Genomic DNA, 23,181 nt, shown 5'->3' on the forward strand with positions numbered 1-23,181 from the left:
AGTTCCGAATATTTCATGGTTTAGAGAATAAAACGTTCGGCCGGAACTTAAAGATTTTGTACTTGTTTTTGTTCAAAACAACTGAGCTGTAATATTATTCATACAAAATACAAATTTAAAATAAGTAGTTTTTCTACAAAATCACTTGATGTATGTATGTAGCTAGCGCTCGGCATACCGACTAATACTTGTTTTACTTCTCAACGTAAAGTTCCTTCCTAGAAAATATATTTAAAAAATATGTTTTATTAATATTTAATTTGATATGAAAACGAAACAAACCTGCCAAATTCCACTAGAAAAAAAGCACACACACAATTCTTTGAAAGGGTATTAAAATTTAAAGCAATCAAATAAAATTTCATTCATGGATTACATTTTCCTTGAAAATGTTGAGTTTTTTTATAAAACTTATTATTCATACATCTCTTTTTTGCATTTTTGTTTTGTTTTCAGGTAAATTGAATACAGATTTTAAACCTTTAAATATGCGCAACCATTCGCTGGTACTCAACTTGGCGACCGACATTGACGAGGGTTACTATATGTGTCAGGCTACAAATGATATTGGAGCAGGTCTTAAGAAAATTATACGCATCAATGTCAACGGTGAGTATTTGGCCCTGTGACATCAATGGTTGAACAATACACGTGTCGGCCAGCGAGCCTGCCAACCTTGCACTGACACAAACACAATACATTGAACTGCGAATATTTTTGTAATTTGCTTACATACATATTTGCACTCTCTTTTCTATGCTCCGGCTTCGTGATTTGCTGTGGTTTTATATCTACTTGTGGTGACGCTGATGTCCAAATGTGTATCTGTGTGCCTATGTGTGTGTAACATGTTAATTAAACAACAACAAATTTCACTGTACAAACATGTCATACGACAATGACAACAACTACTGACACATATAACAACAATTTCCATCCAATGACTGACCTCACCGACACCCCATTCATCGTGGTATGGTGGTGGGATTTCACTCTACAGAACCTGCACGTTTCGAACAAACATCACGCAACGTCTCATCGCGACGTAATGATGCTGTCACACTCGACTGTCATGCCAAAGGTGATGAGCCCATTAGTGTCGCCTGGACTCACAACAATGCACGCATTGATTTGAATAATTTCCGCTTTAGTATAGCGGAAATGAAAACCGAAAAGGGTGTTGACTCCCAGCTGACAATATCACGTTCAGATCGTCACGATTCTGGTATTTATAAATGTGTGGCCGAGAATCCATATGGTCGTGCAGAACAAATCATCTATTTGGCGGTGCAAGAACGGCCAGATACCCCCTCGAATTTAGAGGTATTTGAGGTGGGTTCGAGAACAGTGAAACTATCTTGGCGTCGGCCATTCGATGGCAATTCACCGGTTCTCTCGTATTTGGTGCAATATCAGCCACTGAAATATTTGCAATCTCATGTGGCATTGGGTTTGGCTGGCAGCGATTGGAATGGTCCGAATATTATTAATGTAACACTGCCATCGACAAGCATAAGCAAGAGGTGTGTATGAAGAGGAAGATGTTACTTTTTGCCACCACCCCATAAGGAAGTTGTTCTTTTTCTTTGTATCCCATCTAATTTCTATCCTGTCTTTCCTTCTTGTTTTCTTTATGATGTTTTTCTCTGCTCCTTTGCTTTTATTATGTAATATTTTGTGTTGACAGCTATGACAGCGACTTACGTGAAAGTGCCATTGTATCGGGTTTGACACCAGCCACTACCTTTCTGATACGTATGCAGGCAATCAATGAAATTGAACGCAGCCCCTTTACTGAGCCAATCGTGTTGAAGACCCAAGAAGAAGCACCCACAGAAGCGCCATCCAATGTACAGGTGCAAACCGGTGGCGAAAGTGAATTGATTGTCACTTGGCAGGTAAGTTAGCCAAGAATGAATGGCGTGTAGCTTGACACAACAGTGCACGCTGTTATTTTGACCATTTTACTTATTTTCTTGGACAATTTTCTTGACATTTATGGTAAGAAATAAGAATAAGAAACAAGTAAAAAAGCTTTAAGTTCGGCCGGGACGAACTTTTCATACCCTCCACCATAAAATATTCATTCCTGTCCCCAACTTTAAGTGAGTACGTTAAAATGTCAGATAATGTACATAAAATGTTTCATTCGGGAGGCCCTTTTTTATGGTGCCTATATCTAACTGTTGACAATTTTTGGTGGGCTAGAAATTGGGAGGTACTGTTATATAGGGGTTATAATAAAACATGGGCCTATGTTGACAGTTTTTGATGGGAGCATTTAATGTCAAATAACTCCTAATTCGGTTAAAAAATTTAGCTAGAATCCTCAAAATATCGAAAATCGGTATATAACGTGGGAACTTCAAATGTCATTAATAGCTAGTTCGGAGGTATGTTGCAGAATTTTTGTTGACTTTTAAATTTAAAATTACAGAAAGTTCGTCCAAAAAATAAAGCTAAGGTACGGAAAATCGGGAGGTTTGTTTTGGGGCTATGCAAAAACATGGATCTACGTTCGGTTAAACATTTTAAGTAAAATCCTCAAAGTACCGAAAATGGGGAAGTATCGTTATATTGGGGCTATGTTGAAAATTGTTGATGCAGATGTGTGGTGACCACTACAACCTTCAAATGTCAAATTACAGTTAGTTCTGTTAAAAATTGTAGCTAAAATTGCCAAATTACTGAAAATTGGGAGGTAACGTTACATGGGAGCTATATCCGAACATGGACCTATGTCGACAATTTTTGATGGAGAGGTGTTGTGACCACTAAGAACTTCAAATGTCAAATTACAGCTAGTTCTGTTTAATATTGTAGCTAAAATCATCAAATTACTGAAAATCGGGAGGTACCGTTATATGGGGGTTTTCTTGACAATTTTTGGTGGAGAGGTGTGGTGACCACTAAGAATTTCAAATGTCAAATGTTCAAATTACAGATAATTCGGTTAAAACTTGTTGGTAAAATTCTCAAAATACCTGAAATCGGGCGGTAACGTTATATGGGGGCTATTGCAAAACATGGACCTATGTCCACCAGTTATATAAGTTTATTGACATTTAAGAACCCTAAATGTCAATTGATAGCTAAATCGGTCTGAAAATGTAGATGAAAACGTCAAAATGGCGTAAATCGGGGGTACCGTTATATGGGGGCTATACCAAAACATGCACCTAAGTCCACAACTTTTGTTATATAAGTTTAGTTGCACTTAAGAACCCTAAATGTCAAATTATAGCTATATCGGTCTGAAAATTTAGCTAAAAACGTCAAAATACCGTAAATCGGAGGGTACCGTTATATGGTGGCTATACCAAAACGTGGACCTATGTCCACAAGTTTTGTCACATAAGTTTATTGACATTTAAGAACTTCAAATGTCAAATTATAGCTTCATCGGTCTGAAAATGTAGCCAAAAACGTCAAAATACCGTAAATCGGGGGGTACCGTTATATGGGGGCTATACCAAAACGTGGACCTATGTCCACAACTTTTGTTATATAAGTTTATCGACATTTAAGAACCCTAAATGTCAAATTATAGCTAAATCGGTCTGAAAATGTAGCTACAAACGTCAAAATACCGCAAATCGGGGGGTACCGTTATATGGGGGCTATACCAAAACGTGGACCTATGTCCACAAGTTTTGTTAAATAAGTTTAATGACACTTAAGAACCCTAAATGTCAAAATATAGCTAAGTCGGTCTGAAAATGTAGCTAAAACCGTCAAAATACCGTAAATCGGGGCGTACCGTTATATGGGGCTATACCAAAACGTGGACCTATGTCCACAACTTTTGTTATATAAGTTTATTGACATTTAAGAACCCTAAATCCCTAAATGTCAAAATATAGCTAAGTCGGTCTGAAAATGTAGCTAAAACCGTCAAAATACCGTAAATCGGGGCGTACCGTTATATGGGGCTATACCACAACTTTTGTTATATAAGTTTATTGACATTTAAGAACCCTAAATGTCAAATTATAGCTACATCGGTCTGAAAATGTAGCTAAAAACGTCAAAATACCGCAAATCGGAGGGTACCGTTATATGGGGGCTATACCAAAACGTGGACCTATGTCCACAACTTTTGTTATATATGTTTATTGACACTTAAGAACCCTGAATGTCACATTATAGCTAAATCGGTCTGAAAATGTAGCTACAAACGTCAAAATACCGCAAATCGGGGGTACCGTTATATGGGGGCTATACCAAAACGTGGACCTATATCCACAAGTTTTGTTACATAAGTTTAATGACACTTAAGAACCCTAAATGTCAAAATATAGCTAAGTCGGTCTGAAAATGTAGCTAAAACCGTCAAAATACCGTAAATCGGGTAAAAATGTAGCTAAAAACGTCAAAATACCGCAAATCGGGGGTACCGTTATATGGGGGCTATACCAAACCGTGGACCTATGTCCACAAGTTTTGTTATATATGTTTATTGACACTTAAGAACCCTAAATGTCAAATTATAGCCAAATCGGTCTGAAAATTTAGCTAAAAACGTCAAAATACCGTAAATCGGGGGGTACCGTTATATGGGGGCTATACCAAAACGTGGACCTATGTTCACAAGTTTTTTTTCACATAAGTTTATTGACATTTAAGAACTTCAAATGTCAAATTATAGCTTAATCGGTCTGAAAATGTAGCTAAAAACGTCAAAATACCGTAAATTGGGGGGTACCGTTATATGGGGGCTATACCAAAACGTGGACCTATGTCCACAACTTTTGTTATATAAGCTTATTGATACTTAAGAACCCTAAATGTCAAATTATAGCTAAATCGGTCTGAAAATGTAGCTACAAACGTCAAAATACCGCAAATCGGGGGGTACCGTTATATGGGGGCTATACCAAAACGTGGACCTATATCCACAAGTTTTGTTACATAAGTTTAATGACACTTAAGAACCCTAAATGTCAAAATATAGCTAAGTCGGTCTGAAAATGTAGCTAAAACCGTCAAAATACCGTAAATCGGGTAAAAATGTAGCTAAAAACGTCAAAATACCGCAAATCGGGGGTACCGTTATATGGGGGCTATACCAAAACGTGGACCTATGTCCACAAGTTTTGTTATATATGTTTATTGACACTTAAGAACCCTAAATGTCAAATTATAGCCAAATCGGTCTGAAAATGTAGCTAAAAACGTCAAAATACCGTAAATCGGGGGGTACCGTTATATGGGGGCTATACCAAAACGTGGACCGATATAGCCCATCATCGAACTTGACCTGCCTGCAAACAAAAGACGCATTTTCCCAAAATTTCAGCGTCCTATCTCCATTTTTGTGGATGCTAGAGTGATTACAACAGACGGACGGACGGACGTGCTCAGATCGACTTAGAATTTTACCCTGATCAAGAATATATATACTTTATAGGGTCGCAAATGAGTATTTCAATGCGTTACAAACGGAAAAACAAACTTAATATACCCTCCATACTATGGTGGAGGGTATAAAAATGTGAATTCTCCATGAAGTAAATAAAATTAACCGGAAAGTGACATTTATGATGGTGGGTGAATAGAAAATGTTGTGGGAAAATGTGTGGCTAATAAGGTATAAAATATATAAAATGAATATAAAGAAACAAAAAATTGAAAACAGTTTTAAATTGTGTACAGCAAGTAAACAAGTATCAGTCGGCTTTGCGGACAGAGATATACCTTCAAACTTCAACATAAAGAGAAGAAACAAGTCCACAAACACACTTGCAATATGAGACAGATTTTGGAGTAAAAATTGAGAAATTATGTACGTTTATGCAGTACCAAATTGCCGAAAAAACGAAGTCAATTTTGAGGTATTTATTGTAAGGGTTCAGAATAAATGGGATCCTATGCCAACAAATATTGATATTCCACAGAGAACTAGATATGTGAAAATATAAAAACAAGTAAAAAAGTATCGGTCTGCTTTGCCGACAGAGATATACCCTCAGCCCATGTGAATATAAACTTTCATCTACGGACAGATCGTATTTAGGGTCTTTCGGACATTCGAATTTGCTGACAAAAATGTGGATCAGGATTCAAGTTCCAAAGTGTTGCGGAGAAGGTACTTACAGGAATAGACCGACTTGGTTCATTATGGAATTGGATCTTATTTTGGGAGTCATATTTTTTCGATAAATATCGCGCCCACTAGTTATTTCAGTGGATCATTGTATAATTTTTGGACCAATATGCCAGAAGCAACTTGTCCACGGAAAACATAATATCTCTTTAGACAGAACCACAACCAAAAGGACCACAACGGTATACATTTCCAAAGGATTTTCGAACAGACCCTGAACTGTACTTAGACACAAATGTTGAACTTTTGTGGGGGAGGCACCCTAATGAGAGGACCGATATGGACCATTTTAGAAGTTAAACTAAATTTGGCCAAAATATTAGGAGATCCAAAGCGTGAACCAAATTGGTTACTCCGTTCAAGAGATATCGAGCATTCCATTTTAGTGAAATTTGTTAAATTTTGGGGGAAAGTGCCTGAAGTTGTGGACCGGTATTGCTTAGCTTCGATTTGACACTAAGTTTGGACAAAATATGGACCAAATCGGTTGATCAGTTCGAGAGTTATCGTGCTCTCCATTCACTACATATGGTGCCATAGGGGGTTTTGCACCTTTCGGGCTATATTCTCAAGAAGTATGGACTTGTCCCTGAAAAAAACTTTTACCGTCGTAATTGAGGCAGCCTATGCACGTTGTTTAAACAAAAATCAAAGTGATTTGTGAGCAGGTCTTAAAGTGAACTTATCCGATATTTTGTGTGGTAGGTACCCGAAGGAGTGAACAAATATAGTCCATTTTCGAACCTGATCTATATCTGGTAGATGTATTAGGCTGTGTAAGGCATGGACCAAGTCGGTTTCTCCCTTCAAGTGTTATCGTGCGCACAAATTTTCCGAACATTTTTGAACTTTTGTGGGGAGGTACGTGAAGGAGTGTACCGATATGGCTTATATTCGAACTAGGGCAAAAGTTTGGACCGAATCGGCAGATCCGTTCGAGAATTATCTTGCGCTCCAACAACTACACACGGCGTCATAGGGTTTTTTTGTACCTTTCAGGCTATTTTCTCAGAAAGTATGGACTTATATACACGTTGTTACAACAAAAATCGAAGCGATTCGAGAGCAGGTCATAAACTAAACATTTCCGAAATTTTTTGTGGGAGGTACCTGATGTAGTCGATTTTAGGTATTTGATGCACCAAACACGCTGTATCTGTCCAATCTTGATGAAATTTGGAATTCATAACGGAATTAGGTCGATAGATAAATGTGTTAAACTATATCGAAATCGGGTCAGATTTGGATATAGCTTCCATATATGGTAAATAACAAAAATGTTTTGCAATCGATGAATCCGAGTTTCACCCTATCAGAATTCGCGAACTGTTAACATATTCTATAAAGTATGACTACAAATCTTTAAAATTAAGTGTTTTAGGAGGGATCCCATAATGTCGACCATTAAAATTATTTTTCGTGGAAGCTGTGTTGGCATCAATGTAGAAAAATGAGTACAAATGGGTTGAAGCCAACAAGTTTTTTTATGTTTCCATACGATTTCTGGCTTCACCTTACATTCTATAGACCTCTCCCCAAAAAAAGAATCACAGAATACTCCATGGGCATCAAGATTGTAGTGTATGATTTTTCGATATATCCACTGCATCCACCTAAACTTGATGCTGACATTTTGAAGCCGGAATTTCGGTGTTTTTTGAATTTTTTTAATAATCCGGACGCGCAAGAAGATAACATTCCAAACTCTTAACACGATTATAGAACTCATGATATTACGTCGTTTGATGCATATCTCATGAGTGTGCTCTTTACAGCATCCTAGTAATTGGAGTCTAAAGGCCAATATTTGATGCGTGAATTTTTTTAAAAAACCTATTTTTTGCGTTTAAAATTTACAAATGCCATTTAATTTCCTTTGTATCTCGCGTGAATTTATTTTTTTTAAGCGACGGATTTGACGAGACCTTCCGCGATCGAATCCATCCACTAAAACCGCGGATATAGATACCTTGGAAATACGAAAATCGGCAAAAATTTATTTTGACAAATCCGCGTACTAAACCGCTATTTTCTTTAAATTTTTTTACATAAATGGAATCCTTTACTGGCGATTATAATATTTGCGAAAATGCGTATCATAAAAGAAAAGAGATACGCGAGTAATATGGGTCTTTCACAAAAAATTGAATGTGGAGGCACATCCGCGGTTCTTGAAGAATCCAATTAAAATTGGTATATTTTGACGTATTTTTGATAGGCGCTGATGAAACCGGATGCGCATCAAAATCGTATGCACATTGCGCGACTTTTACCAACTTTTTTTGCAGTGTATGATGCAACTGGCGGCACACAATGGCCCCAGAGTGAACCATCAAAATATGCATAAATTTTAAAAGAGGTTGATTCGCTGTATCCAAAAACGGATGCGCATCAACCGACTTTAACTAATTCGCTAATAACGGGCTTTTTAATTTTAATATTAATTGAATGATTGTAATTTCAATATTACTCTTAATTTCCTACCCTTATAAGTTACCACAGTAATCAGTTAAACTCTCGCGATGGTAAATTATATTTTTTTATGAAGTTTTAATAGTATACATTCATTATTCTATGGGATTTTAGCAAAATAGTTGGAAAACTCCCAAATATTTTTTTCTAATTTTTAGAATCAAACCAAAAAATATATTTGCAACAATATTTTCCAACAATAAGTTTTTCTCTTTTGTTGTTGCTATAATATGCAATTAATGTACCCAATCTCTATAAATTTGGTATCATATTTTTCTACCATTGTCTAGATTCCGCATATATTCTTTAATTTATTTTTTGAGGGTTTGTACGGATTCTGGGACAGAATAATTTGGATGTACTTCCAAATTTTTTTATTATTTGTTGATTTTCCGCGAAAATAATAATAAATTTAATAACTATTTAAACATCTACGAATAGATATGGAATGCTGTTAACGATTTATGCATACATTTTCTCATAAAAACAAAAAATATATTTTTAAATATTTTTTCTTTATATGAGAATAAAAACCGCTATAACTTTTGCGCGCATTGGCCAATTTCGTGAACGCGAGCAGATTTGAAACCGGATTTTTTCCTTTACCTCTATACCAAAAATTGTAGATGTGCTCGCAAAAAAATTTTTTAATTTTTTTCAAATGGAATTGTAAAGGAATTTTGTTATTCGCCATATATGTTCGTCCGATTTTAGGTATTTGATGCACCAAACACGCTGTAACTCTCCAATTTTGATGATATTTGGAATTCATGACGGTATTAAGTCCATGGATAAATGTGTCAAACTATATCGAAATCGGTGCAGATTTGGATATAGCTCCCATATATCAGGAAAAATGTCTAAAATTGTCTTTTCCATTTTAAAAAAATCAGAAAAATTTTTTGATACTACATCAATGATTTTTGGTACATAGATTAAGAAAAAAAGCAGCATTCCAAATCTGTTTTCGTTACTAACATTGATCGTTGCGCGCAAAAGATATGACCGTTTTAATTATGATAATTAGAAAAAATTCTAAAAAAAATCGCGGCTTAATGTAGTTAGCTGTTATATCCTATTATCTTTAACTGAATTCGTAACCTTTGCGATGATACAAGAAAGAATCGCAAAGTCTCAATGGATTCGCGAAAAATTAAATTTGTTAAATAATTTCACGTATTTACAAATATATTTTTGAAACAATAGCGCTCATACTTACGAAAAATATATAAAAAAATTATAACAGCATCCAGACATTTTGAGGAATAAAATGAAACCTAAGTTGTGAAGGTTGGAGCTATAGTATTCATGTTATTTGCAAAAATACGAAGAAAATATTAGGAAAAAATTAAAATCATATTATTCTAATTTTATTTTTTTATGGTTTTATAGGAAAAGTTTGAGAAAAAATGTTTGAGTTCTTCGGCATTTTCGTGAAAATTTTAGGCAATAATGATGATATTCCGTTGTAACAAATTTTTCGCTTATAGTTTTCCTATTGGATAATATTATTAGAACCTTATATTAAATCACAAGGAATTCCAATTGTGGCATAACGTTAAAATAATGTTATATTGAATATTACAACATTTGAGACGCACATAAACCGCGTAATTATGAAAACGACACGATGCGCATCCGATTTTCCAACACAGCGAATCAATCCCTTTTATTTGATGTACAGTTTGTCAAATTCTATTTGGCGGCCACGATGTAGCATCTGCTGCATATTAGGGTGCAAAATACAGTAAAATGGTCATAATTTCCGCGAAGTTCATTTACATTTTATGCGCATCCGATTTCAATAATCACCATTAAAAAATACATCATTCTATGCCGTTTCAGTGCGATCCATCAAGAACCGTGGATGTAGCATCGCACTCAATTTTTAGAAAAAATCTATTATATCTCTGGATTTACGAGAGTTTTTAAATATCTGTTTTCGCGCAGTTTAAACACGCGTATCGATCTATTTATTTAAGTAGAACTGAAACATCCAAAACTCGTTTTAATATGCGATATTTCACGGAAATCGAATGACGTTTGTAAATTTTAAACCAAAAAAATAGGTTTTTGAGAAAAATTTACGCACAAAAATTTCGTGTTCGGGCGCAGATTACTGTGATCCTGTGAGGGCTACACCCTCATGTTATACATTAAAAAATGCGAAATCGCAAGTACTACAATCAAATAATAAGCTTTTAGGGAAATCCAACTGCGCGTCCCGATTAGAGCAAAAATTCAAAAAACCCCATTTTTCAGGTTTCAAAATGTCAGCATCCGTTAGAGGTAGATACAGTGGATATATTAAAAAATCATACATTAGACACTTCAACTCTGAAGTGTACTCTTTAACTTCTCCTTTGAGCATTAAGCTCTACATTGTGTTGTAAAACCACCAATAGGAAAATAACATAACGAAACTCGTTTGTTTCAACGATTTTTTCCGATTTTTTTACATTAGTACGTCCACAGCTTCCGCTCAAATTATTATTTTAAGAAACCCCTCGGTGAATCGGGCTAAAACAGTTTATTTTACCGAAATGCGGTCAAAAGTTATGGTATAGTAAAACTGATCGCGAGTTACAATACCCCATACCTCAGTTTCAACATAAGTTAATTTTCTACAAAAAGCTTGATATATGTTCGTCCGATTTTAGGTATTTGATGCACCAAACACGCTGTATCTGTCCAATTTTGATGAAATTTGGAATTATGACTGAATTAGGTCTATAGCTAAATGTGCCAAATTATATCGAAATGGGTTGAGATTGGGATATAGCTCCCATATATATGTTCGTCCGATTTAAGGCATTTGAAGCACCAGACGCGTTGTATTTGCCCGATTTTGATGAAATTTGGAATGTATGAGAGAATAAGGTCTATAGATAAATGTGCTAAACTATATCGAAATCGGGTCAGATTTGGATATATCTTCTATGTATATATTCGGCCGATTTCATGTATTTGATGCATGAAACACAGTATATACATATATTCGATTTCAATGAAATTTGGAACGTGCAACGGAATATGGCCTAGAAATATGTGTTCCAAGTTATATTGAAATCGATTCAGACTTGGATATAGCTCTCATATATATTGTCGACCGATTTCATGTATTGATTCACGAAACACGCTATACTTCAATGAAATTTAGAACGTGCGACGGAATTTGGTCTAGAAGTAAATGTTCCAAGTTATATCGAAATCGGTTCAGATTTGTATGTAGCTCTCAAATATATATTTTCCCCCGATTGCATGTATTTGATGCACTAAAAACAATGAAATTTGGAATGTGTTACCGAATTTGGTTTTGAAATAAATTGCCAAATTATATCGAAATCGGTTCAGATTTGAATATAGCTCCCGTATATATTTTCGGCCGATATCATGTATTTCATGCATGCAACACGCTATGTCAAATTATATCGAAATCGGTTCAGATTTTTCAATATTTAAATGGAATAAACTTCCATTCCATTTAGTTATTAATAGGCAAAAGGTCATTCATAAATACAACAGAAAATATTTTTTGAAAAAAAAAAATCTCTTCATTTCATAGAATTTATAAAAAAACAAGTAGGAAAAACGTTAAGTTCGGTCGGGCCCAACTTTTTATACCCTCCACCACAAATTTCAGCCATTTCGGTGGATTAATGATGCCACAACCTTCAAAATACCGAAAATCGGGAGATATCGTACTATGGGGGCTATATCAAAACTTGGACCTATATAAACATTTTATGGTAGAAATGTTTCTTAGAAAATTTCTTAAGAAAATTAAGGGCGGTTAATCGTAATTTTTCAGGAGATTCCTCTACCTTCCCTCCCAGTCCTTGGTTTTGGCTGGCTTATGTGTTTCACGAAATCTATTATTTCTATATTTTTGTGACTTTTGCACATTATGTAAACTATATTCGACTAAATATTCAAAAATAAGCAAAATTTCATTTTATTTCTGGAGGGAGAGGAGAGGGTATTTTGCACTTTGATACGACCAAAAATGTGCCTCATCGAAATAATGGTTTTAGACCCCAAGTATGTTTGTACGATATCCGTTTCAGACACTTTTGAGTCGATTTAGCAATGTCCGTCCTTCTGTCTGCGTGTCTGGCTGGCTAGTGCGCACGATAACTCTCGAACGGATCAATCGATTCGGTTCAAATTTTGGGTATCGACATATTTTGTCTAGATTTGATCTAATTTCGAAGATGGGCCACATCGGTCCACTCCTTCAGTTACCTCCCCCACAAAAGTACAAAAATGTTCGGAAAAATTGTCCGCACGATATCTCTTGAAGGGAGTAACCTAATTAGTCCATACTTTGCACATCGTGACATTGCTACCAGACATAGATGAGATTCCAATATGGACCCTAGTGGTCCACTCTTTCAGGTACCTCCCACACAAAATTTTGCTTAAGTGCAGTTTAAGGCCTGCTCTCGAATTGCAGGCTCTTGTATTCACTACCCCCATTACGACGATATAATTTTTTTCAGGAGCAAGTTCATACTTCCTCAGAAATCAGCACGAAAACTGCAAACAACCCATATAATACCATATATATATATAATACCCCCACAAAGGTTCAAATCTAATATGGACTATATCGGTCCACTCATTTGGGTACCTTCCACACAAAATTTGGAAAAATTACAGTTTAACAACTCCTCTCTGATCTTATTATTGTGATGCAGCAGGTTGCACTTGCGGCCCCTGTTACGACGTTGTAAATTTTTTTTTCGTGTGGCAAGTCCATACTTCCTGAGATAATGACCCACAAAGGTCCAGAAAATCCTACCGGCACCACCTAAACTGGCTAATGTATAAAATAACCCTTTAAGAGAGAAATCGATTTAGCTCAAACTTTGTAAATTGAAAAGTAAAATTGTAATATATTTAAATTCAGAAAATTAAGTACAACATTTTTATTTATATAGTCTGTAAGGAAAATATCCATAGACAAATAAAGAAAAAAAATTATTTCTTACAGATTTGTATTAGGTCCGAATATGTACTACATCGGATCACTCCTACGGGTACACGCTACCCAAAGTTTGGAATAAAATGCACTCGTCTTGGATCATTCTGAATTTTGTTGCAACATGTATTTTTTGCGGCCCTTTCCATTCTGGAAAATTTTCCCAACAGCTAAAAAACCTACAGAAGTATTGTGTTAACTTTTTTCTTCGGGTACGTGGCTGAAGGTATATCTCTGTCGGCTCAGCTGACTGATACTTTCTTACTTGTTTTATATTGAAATATGACCAGTTTTCTATTTTCTAGGATAGCGTTTTTTCTTAGCGCTAAATATTAATAATTTGCTATAAAATATAATATTTTTGGACACAGGAACAAAGAGCAGAAAAAGTTCGATAATGACCTGTTTTTTTTTTTTTTTTTGGCAAAATATTTAACAAAAGTTACAAAAAAGGAATATTTTTGACGCATAGAAAACAGGGTTAACAACGTTTTCTTTGTTATTCCCGGTTATAGGGTTGCCATGGATCCATGTTACATACATTTTTTAATTGCACCAGAACCAACATTTTTTTAAGTATTTGGTTTTTTGGATATTGGGCATGGGCTTCTAAAATACTGAGGTGTTATTATTGGTGAAATTGAAAACCGAATATTTTTGAAACTCACTGTAGATACTAAACCGTTAAAAATTCAAGAAAACAATCAACTACAAAAAGTTCCTTTGATCTCAGTAAGTATCTTTCTAGAATATCTCGACTTTCTAGGAAGGGTTCATAAAGATCTATTTTGACATTTACTTTAAAAAATTCAATTTTCCGTCACACATGTCTTTTTTTGGCCTTCTATTACGCAGAATATGGTTTATTTTTTCGCTTTTCACAGTGTAATGTGCCAAAAAACCTTCGAAATACATAAAATCTTGGCAATGTTTTATATACGCTGCGAAGACTATACAACAAATTTCAAGCAATTTCCGTTCGATAATGTGGTAAAATCCTTCCTTCCGTCGGTACTGTTCTATGGGGTGTATCAAAGCGTTGACCGATATAACCCATTTTGAATACCAAACATATTAAGAGTAATCTAAACTTCTGTACCAACTTCTATGAATCTATCTTACATGAAGCGGGCTCTATCCTGAGTTTCCGACAAATATATCGATGTGTTACAAACGGAACGACAAAGTTAGTTTCTTATGGTGGTAAGTGTCTTTTGTTTACCACCTCAAAAACAATACCAACGTTAAGTTCGGCTAGGACACCATCCTATAGATGTAATTTAACGTCGATTTGCTTAACATTTTTCCTGTCGGTCATTTCTATTATTACTCTATTTTAAAACATACATTGGCGCCTTCCCCTGCATAAATATATTGACAAATTTACCCGAAACGTCTGCAAATCTCAGAGACAAAAGGTCAAGTAGATTTTTTTCAGATTACCGCATGTTTTCACATTTTCATAAAATACGCTTGGACGCCAAAATTTGCTAATTGAATAAGCTTAGGTTGTCTTTTAAAAATTTCCTGCCATTTTCTTAAAAGAAAAGACTCTAACTTAAAAGGAAGACTCTAACTTTTCTCGTACAAACTTGGCAAGAAATCTACTAGGGTCAATATCACTTCAAGTGAGCCTTCTACGAGATAATCAGTAAATCGTCTAGAAGATCTTCCTCAAGAATATGAGGGATATGAAATTATTCTTCCAAAGTATATAAGCAAAGTTATAAACAATCAATAGACCCAAAAATGCTTCCGATATGCACTTTGTAATCAACAATGCGATTAAAAGGGTTCCATTTAAAATATGGTCCTTTAACTGATTTAAAGAATGTTTGGTTCAACAAATGTTTGATAAATGTAGAACAAATTGTGGCCCGGAGTCGGAGACGAGCTTTTTTTCACTCCGACTCCAAAAAATTTTGATAGACACTGACTCCAACTGCGACTCCGAAAACTACCGTACAGTCTTATACTTCTCAAATATATCACTAAGTCTAAAAATTAACCCTATTTAATTTGAATAATATTTATGTAAGTCTAAAAATGTATGAAGCCTATTTAACCTCAACAAAATGCCCTACCGGATTTAATTGTACAAAATATTGTTACACTAATTCCACAAAAAATGAAACATCTAAACGTTAAATAATTAACCTTTGAAAAAGCATCCTCATTGGACTTTTTATAAACGTTTAAATAAACCCATAAACCTCTTAGCAAAAGAAATCAAAAATTCTACAATAACTCCTAATACCAAATGGCAACAATTTAAATATTTAACAATCTATAAAATGAGTCAGGGCAAATGCTACTTTCGAAGCGGCAGCAAACGGAACGGAACGTTGACATGAACAAAAAATAAAATGAATAATTTATTACATTACCACATGGAAATGGTAAAATGACTCAGACTCATTTCCATTATGAACTTAAGATATCGGCGTTGAAGAAGAACAAGAACATAAGGAGATGCCAGCAAAATCTTCTTCTTAAAACGAAATGTTAAAAGTTTACGAAACAGCAACCCAACAAGAAGAGTAGTTGTAGAGTAAAAGGAGTAGCGTGTACATCATTCATTCACTTGAGACAGTTAATATTTTATACTGCCACCACCTGAGCTAAAAATTATCTACTTTATTTTTGTTATTCAATTTCGGTTTCTTGGGAAGACAGAGACAGAGAGCAAAGGAAGAGGAAGAAAAAGTGAAACCACTTGTTACATTTTTGTTGACTTGAAATTTATTCTGAAATAAATTACAGTTCACATAATGGGGTCAAGGACTTAGCTTGGTTGGTTCGTTCGTTTGTAGGGATATTTTGTTAAAAGTATTAGTTTCGTGGTTTTGAATTTGTAAATATAATTAAGGTAGTGAAAACTGGGTTACCACGCAGCAACATTGTCTTTCATCTGCAGCAAAGGGGGAATTCATTGTGATAAAATATGTATTAGAATATTTGCATTTTATCTGTTAAATATTTTCCGTTTTTATACACAGGTGCACAGAAACTATCAAATTCGGTGTGTTAAATATGTACATTAAATTTGTTTCATAACATGTCATCAAATGTCCGATTTTCAAAAAGTAATTTCTAAATGTAATATCGGATATAATTGGTTACAAAAGGAAATGCTACATGTATCTGGCTTTGAATTCACGAAATAACAACAACGGAGAAAGTCAGTTGTGAAAAATGAAATAAATACAGCTGAGGCTAGGCCAATAAAATTGGATCCAAGAAGTGTGCCACAAGCAAAACCAGGCCAGGCCCAGAAACTGATAGCCGAAATAGAGGGGAGTGGCTTAATATAACCATTATCAAGTCCAGGATTTCCCTCTAGTGCTGTTAGTCAAGAATAAAGTTTGGGGCATCCGATTCTGCGTGGAATATATTATATTAAACAAGTACATAACCGTTAAGTTCATCCAGACCAAACTTTTAAAACCATCCACCGTAACATATTCTGAACCAAAATAGAATAATTAGATGACTTTTCTGTCCACAATTTTAGACGGAAAAGTTTTAGACCACGCACGCCCTAAATTGGGCCATCGAAGAATGTAGTCAATCGGGCGGTACCTTTAAATGGGGACTATATCGAAATGTTGACCTATATTGAAAATTTTTGGTGAAGAAGTTTTATGACCACTGGGAACCTCATATGTCAAATTACGGGTAGATCAGTCAAAAAATGTAGGTAAAACCCTCAAAATACCTAAAATCGGGTGATACAGTTAATAGGGGCTATACCACATCATGAACCTATGTTGGCAATTTGTAGTGAAGAAGTTTTGTGACCACTGGATACCTTAAGTGTCAAATTATGGGTAGTTCCGCCAAAACACTTAGCTAAAACCCTCGGGATTTACCGTTATATGATGGCTATACCAAAAATGGACTTATGTTGGCAATTTTTTGTGAAGAAGTTATGTGACCGTGTCGTCTCCGGTTTTGAACAGCTCGGCTGGCAAACCATCGGCTCCTGCTGCCTTATTATTATTCAGCCGGTTTATTGCTGTCTTTACTCCATCCTGGCTGAGCGGTATACATTCAATACCATTTACTGGGATTGGATCTGTGGTATCTTCGCCGTCATCGCTGCTATCGGATACCAACAGTTTGGATAAATGTTATTTCCTGTACAAAAGCCATCAGTTTGACGTTTTACTCTTTGGTAGAACTTTCGGACTTCATTCTGGCTCCTGTACATCTCGATTTTTTCACACTCACGCCTTTCCATTTCTCTCTTTTTCCTGCGGAAAAGACGTTTCTTCTCTCTCTTTTTCTCCCGATATCTCTCTCGTGCGCTACGCGTTGCTGCGGATTGTAAAGTAGCCCTATATGCCGCATTTTTCTCTTCGGTAGCAGCACGACACTCCTGGTCAGACCATGGATTACTTGGTGGAGCTCTCTGGTATCCAAGTATGGATTTTGCGGCTGTTTGCATGGAGTGTGCAATATTTTGCTATTGCGCTGATATGTTATCGGGACGAGAAGTGCTTTCATTAAGCAATTGGGCTAGTTTAGTGGAATATGCTGTGGCTATCTGTTGTGTTTGCAGCTTACCGATGTCAAACTTACGTGTGGTATCTGTTCGTGCTTTATTTGCAATGTTTAGACGGGTACGTACCTTTGCTGCAACAAGGTAGATGTCCGAATCTATGTTTTCTCCTCGAAACGATCGAACATCCAACACGCTCGTTGAATGTCTTCCATCTATCACAACATGATCAATTTGATTATTTGTTCTTTGATCTGGAGACAGCCAGGTGCCCTTATGAATATGGAGGTGCTTAAATCTGGTACTGCTGACTACCATGTTATTTGCAGCTGCAAAGTTTATCAGCTTCTTTCAATTGTCAGATGTTTCACTATGGAGACTGAATTTCCCGACTGTTGGGCCAAAGATATTCTCCTTTCCAATTTCGGCATTAAAATCGCCTATAATAATTTTAATGTTATTGGCAGGGCAACGGTTTATTCTAAGCGCTCGTAAAATATATCTTTGGTCTTTTCGTCCTTGTCTTCAGTGGGAGCATGAGCAAATAAAGCTGATGTTGAAGAATTTTGCTTTTAATCGAATTGCAGCGAGTCTTTCATTCACTGGGGTGAAGCTGGAAACCAGATGTTTTAATCTCCGACCAACTACAAATCCGCAACCAAACTCATGCTTTGTGTAATGGCAGCCACAATACAGTGCGCCACCTTTAGCGGTTGTTGTGATGCCTTTCCCAATCCATCTTATTTCCTTTATGGCAGAATTGTCGGGCTTGTACTTTTCAAGTACATCTGCCTATGCGTAAACTGTACCTGTAAACTGTAAAGAGGCGAACATTCAAGGTGCAGATTCGCAGATCATGGTCCCTAAAACGTTTGCGGGTTTCGTCAACTTTAGAGGGGTTTGTTTTTCTTTTCTTTCGTTTTTTCATAGTAGGCTGTTTTTCTAGGGGAGGGTTTACGTTCTTATGGGTGAACGCGCGGTACATGTTAGCTCATTACCTTTAACGGGTGTTAAAGGCAGCTCCCCAGGTAACACCACGAGGAGGTCAGTGTCCACTTGTGATGAAAGGGAGACCAAGATAAATTCTGGGCTTTGTCATGTTAAGGCCGGTCAGGACCGTTCCTTGGTATCTTCCCCCCTACGTCAGCCATCGGAAATTGGCAGGTACCTTTATACGGGGGCTATACCAAAACATGGACCTGTGTTGACAATTTTTGGTGGAGAAGTCTCTTGAGCGCTGGGAACAAATAATAATAATAATGACAAATTACAGGCATTTCGGTAAAACATTGTGGCTGAAAGACTCAATATACCGAAAATCGGGAGATACCGTTGCATGGGGGCTATACCAATACATGAACCTATGTTAAACATTTTTGGGAGGGAAGTTTCGTTACCACTGTGAACCACCTTAGCTGGGACGTAACGGTTCTCCACCCTCGACTTGCAGATTGGCTTCTGGCAGGTGCTGATCGCTGAAAAGAATGGAATTTGTTATGCCATTCAGACTATGAAAAGCTAATTAAGCGGGCCTCTTTCAACGAGAAGTTAAGTTACTGGGACATCATGATACAATGGAGGGCATATGGATGGATGACAAAAAATTAAAGTCGTCAGAAACTGGGCGAATCCGCAAAAACAGCATGAGAACGAAGCTTTTCAGTGGGGCGAGGAGCTAAGGCAAAGAGTCATTTCGACAACTAGAAGTCTTGCTATACACAGTCTCGGTTATTGTGTACCATATACTCGGCGGAAAATTTGTTCTGGACACTTACGCTATTGCATGTGGTATCGGGACGATCAAGATACGGTAATTCGATAGTACAATCGAACAATATCAAAGCCTAAGAAGAATCAAATCAATCAAGAATCAAAGCCTAAGAGAATGCCTGACATGAAGAAAGCTCGCTGAGGGCATCATATACATATTACCACAAGTACATATATGACCAGCACTTCCTTTAAGGACAGTCCGCTCAGCTCTCCAGTTCAATAGTCCGGGAACCCGATTTTCACGATGGATGGAGAGGCTTCAAACTCACGACTTCAGCATCGAGCGCTGAATGGAAGGGTGGAAAATATACCCTGTCTCGTCTACGATGAAAAAATATAATACATGCATTGCACAAAGGCTGTGGACAAAGAGAGCATCGTCGACATTCGGCTGTTGCAGATTGAAACCAAGCAATACTGGGCAACGAGGGAACGAAAAGATCCTCTTCGGAATATAAAAATTTCAGCAATAGAGGAAGACAAACGCCCTAGTCAGAAAGAGATAGCACCCGAATGCCACACAGCAAGATGAATATTAATAGTGGATTTGTCGGGACTAAAGCCTGATTAATATATATGCAATAATTTGTATGACCATAGGGTTTAGTCTGCGGTGGGGAACAGACTTATGTCCCTTTTTAGTGCAAGGGACATGCGATGTTTCGATTACAATCATCCGGTACGATATCTAACGTGCTCCGATCTTGAGAAATTCATCGATTTCTCCTGCTTTGTTATTTTTCAGCCGACTTATTGCTGACTTGTATTATACCCTCTACCATAGTAGGTAGGGTATATAAAGTTTTTTCCGTTTGTAACGCATTGAAATAATGCGATCCTATAAAGTACATATTTTTGAGTAGGATAAAATTCTTAGTTAATCTAGCCATGGCTGCCTGTCTACCTGTTCTAATCACTTTAGGTTCCGCAATAATTAAAGAATAATGCTATATTTTTGCACCCGAGTGTCTTTCGGTACTTTAAGGGTTTCAGCTACATTAGTAAACTGAACTAGCTGCAATTTGCCATTTCAGGTTCTTAGTGGTCATAACACTTCTCCACCACAACTTGTCAACGGTACCTCCCGTTTTTCGGTATTTTGAGAATTTTGGCTATTTTTTTTTTTAAACGGAACTACCTGTAATTTGAATTTTGCTATTGCCGGTGTTCACAAAACTTCTTCACTAAAAATTGTCAACATAGGTCAATGTTTTGGTATAACCCCCATATAACAGTACCTCCGATTTTAAGTATTTTGAGGATTTTGGCAACAATTTTTAACGGAACTATCTGAAATTTGACATTTGAGGTACTGCGTAGTCGCAACACTTCTCCTCTCATAATTGTCTATATAGGTCCAAGTTTTGGTATAGGCCCCATATAACGGTATCTCCCGATTTGCGGAATTTTGAGGGTTTTATTAAATTTTTGACCTCTAATTTTACTTTTGAGGTCTTTAGTGATCATAACACTTCCATGTTTTGGTATAGCTCCCATATAACGGTACCTACTAAATTTCGGTATTTTGAGAATTTTGGCTAAATTTTTGACTGAACTGCCTGTAATTTGACATTTGAGATTCTAGGTGGCCACAACACTTCTCCACCAAAGATAGGCCCATGTTTTGGTATAATAGAACACTGTGCAACATTTTTAAGGTGATCTTGTGCAAACAATTCGAACTGAGAATTTTTTGAAAGTACATACTGAAACGACGAGAAACCCTAGTTGGGTTTTGTTGTGTCAGATCCAGCTCGGATTTTATGGTCCCATCTAAACATGGTTAAATATTGAGTTTTTAAAGAAATTCGGGGCTATATCTCTGAAACCAATGCGAATCTTCTTCTGACCTCAGAAGCAAATTTGTAGATAAGGGCAAGAATAAAAAATTTGGAGAAATGATGAACTCGAAAAACTACATTTATTGCCTCAAATTTCAAAATATATGCAAAAATTCCACAATTTTTATACATTTCGCACCGTATCCAAAACCGTTATTTTTATCTGAATATTTTCTTTTGGAAAAATATTTCTTGGAATGTAATACACAACTCTTCAGAACATTGTTGTAAAATGCATCTATGCCGTTGTTTTCAGTACATTTTTCAACGACGATTTAATAAAAATGTCAATAATGTAGTGAAATCCAAAATGCGAGAATAAACTGTTGGTGTGAACTGTGTTTGTAATATGTGTTGTAAAAGATGTGATGCAAAATACCGCTGAAACAACATGAAGTAAGCATTTTAGAGTTTCAGAATGTTGTAAAGAATGGTTAAAAACTTTATTTGGAAGATTTTTGCAAAAGGTTACTTGGTTCAACTCCCAATAGTTTAGCCGATACTGACCAGAATTTCAGAAATTATGTAAAATTTTCTATATTTTATAGATTTTGATGCCCTAGACGGCGTTTTTCTTATGTGGTTCTCTCAAAAGAGAAGTTCTACTAGTTTAGGGCTACAATATTGCCAAAGACAGCAAGTCCAAATTTCTATTCGTTTCTGAGATAAAGGCCTGATAAATGCAAAAAATTGTAGATTTAGCCCGGTTTAGATAAGGCCATAAAATCCGAACTGGATCTGACAGGACAAACCCCTACTAGGGTTTTGTAATCTAAATATGTACTTTCAAAAAATTCATACTAGAAGTTGTTTGGATTTTCAGTGTTGCATAGTGTAATTGTTCCACAAACATACCTAAAGGGACAAGTGAGACTTCTCTCATATCAATGAGTGCACACCAATTCATTTCAGCTCAATTATATGGGACCTACTGTTTATCGCCGAGTCCGAACGGCGTGTCTTAAGACACCACTTTGTAGAGAAGTCTTACATGGCTAAAATACTCAGGAAATGTCGCCAACATTACTGAGGGGTATTTTGCCACCATGCACCATGTTTTGGAATAGGCCCCTTATAATAGTACCATCCTATTTTCGGTATTTCAAGTATTTGATCTACATCCTTAGACTGATCTACCTCTAATTTTACATTTGAAGTCCATAGTGGTCACAACACTTTTCTACCAAAAATTTTCAATATAGGACCATGTTGCGGTATAGTCTCCATATAACGGTATCTCCGATTTTCAGTATTTTCGGGGTTTATCTACATTTTTTTACCCAACTACGTTTATTTTTATATTTGGTTTCCTTAGTGGTCATTTCGGGTTTTATCTACATTTTTTTACTGAACTACGTTTATTTCTACCAGAAATGTTGTGGTATATATAAATGACATTTTGAGGGTTTTAATTTTATTTTTTTTGACAGAACTACCCGTGATTTGTCATTTGAGGTTTTTAGTGGTCCAAAATTTCTCCATTAACATTTGTCAATATAAT

The 23,181-nt window shown here is 36.1% G+C and overlaps 1 protein-coding gene across 3 annotated transcripts in view; it reads left to right on the forward strand.

Annotated features, from left to right (window-relative positions):
- Dscam3 (Down syndrome cell adhesion molecule 3) overlaps positions 1–23,181 on the forward strand; it is a 457,425-nt gene that overhangs the window by 338,876 nt on the left and 95,368 nt on the right. For all 3 annotated transcript variants that reach the window (XM_073960642.1, XM_073960641.1, XM_073960643.1), the window contains exons 18-20: positions 457–609; positions 1,001–1,523; positions 1,688–1,898. In XM_073960642.1, the coding sequence (XP_073816743.1) occupies positions 457–609; positions 1,001–1,523; positions 1,688–1,898 (887 nt within the window). The remainder of the gene's footprint in view (positions 1–456; positions 610–1,000; positions 1,524–1,687; positions 1,899–23,181) is intronic.

Source organism: Musca autumnalis, unplaced genomic scaffold, assembly GCF_047663935.1.
Source record: "Musca autumnalis isolate F117 unplaced genomic scaffold, ASM4766393v1 scaffold_1, whole genome shotgun sequence".
In the NCBI taxonomy this organism is placed as follows: domain Eukaryota; kingdom Metazoa; phylum Arthropoda; class Insecta; order Diptera; family Muscidae; genus Musca; species Musca autumnalis.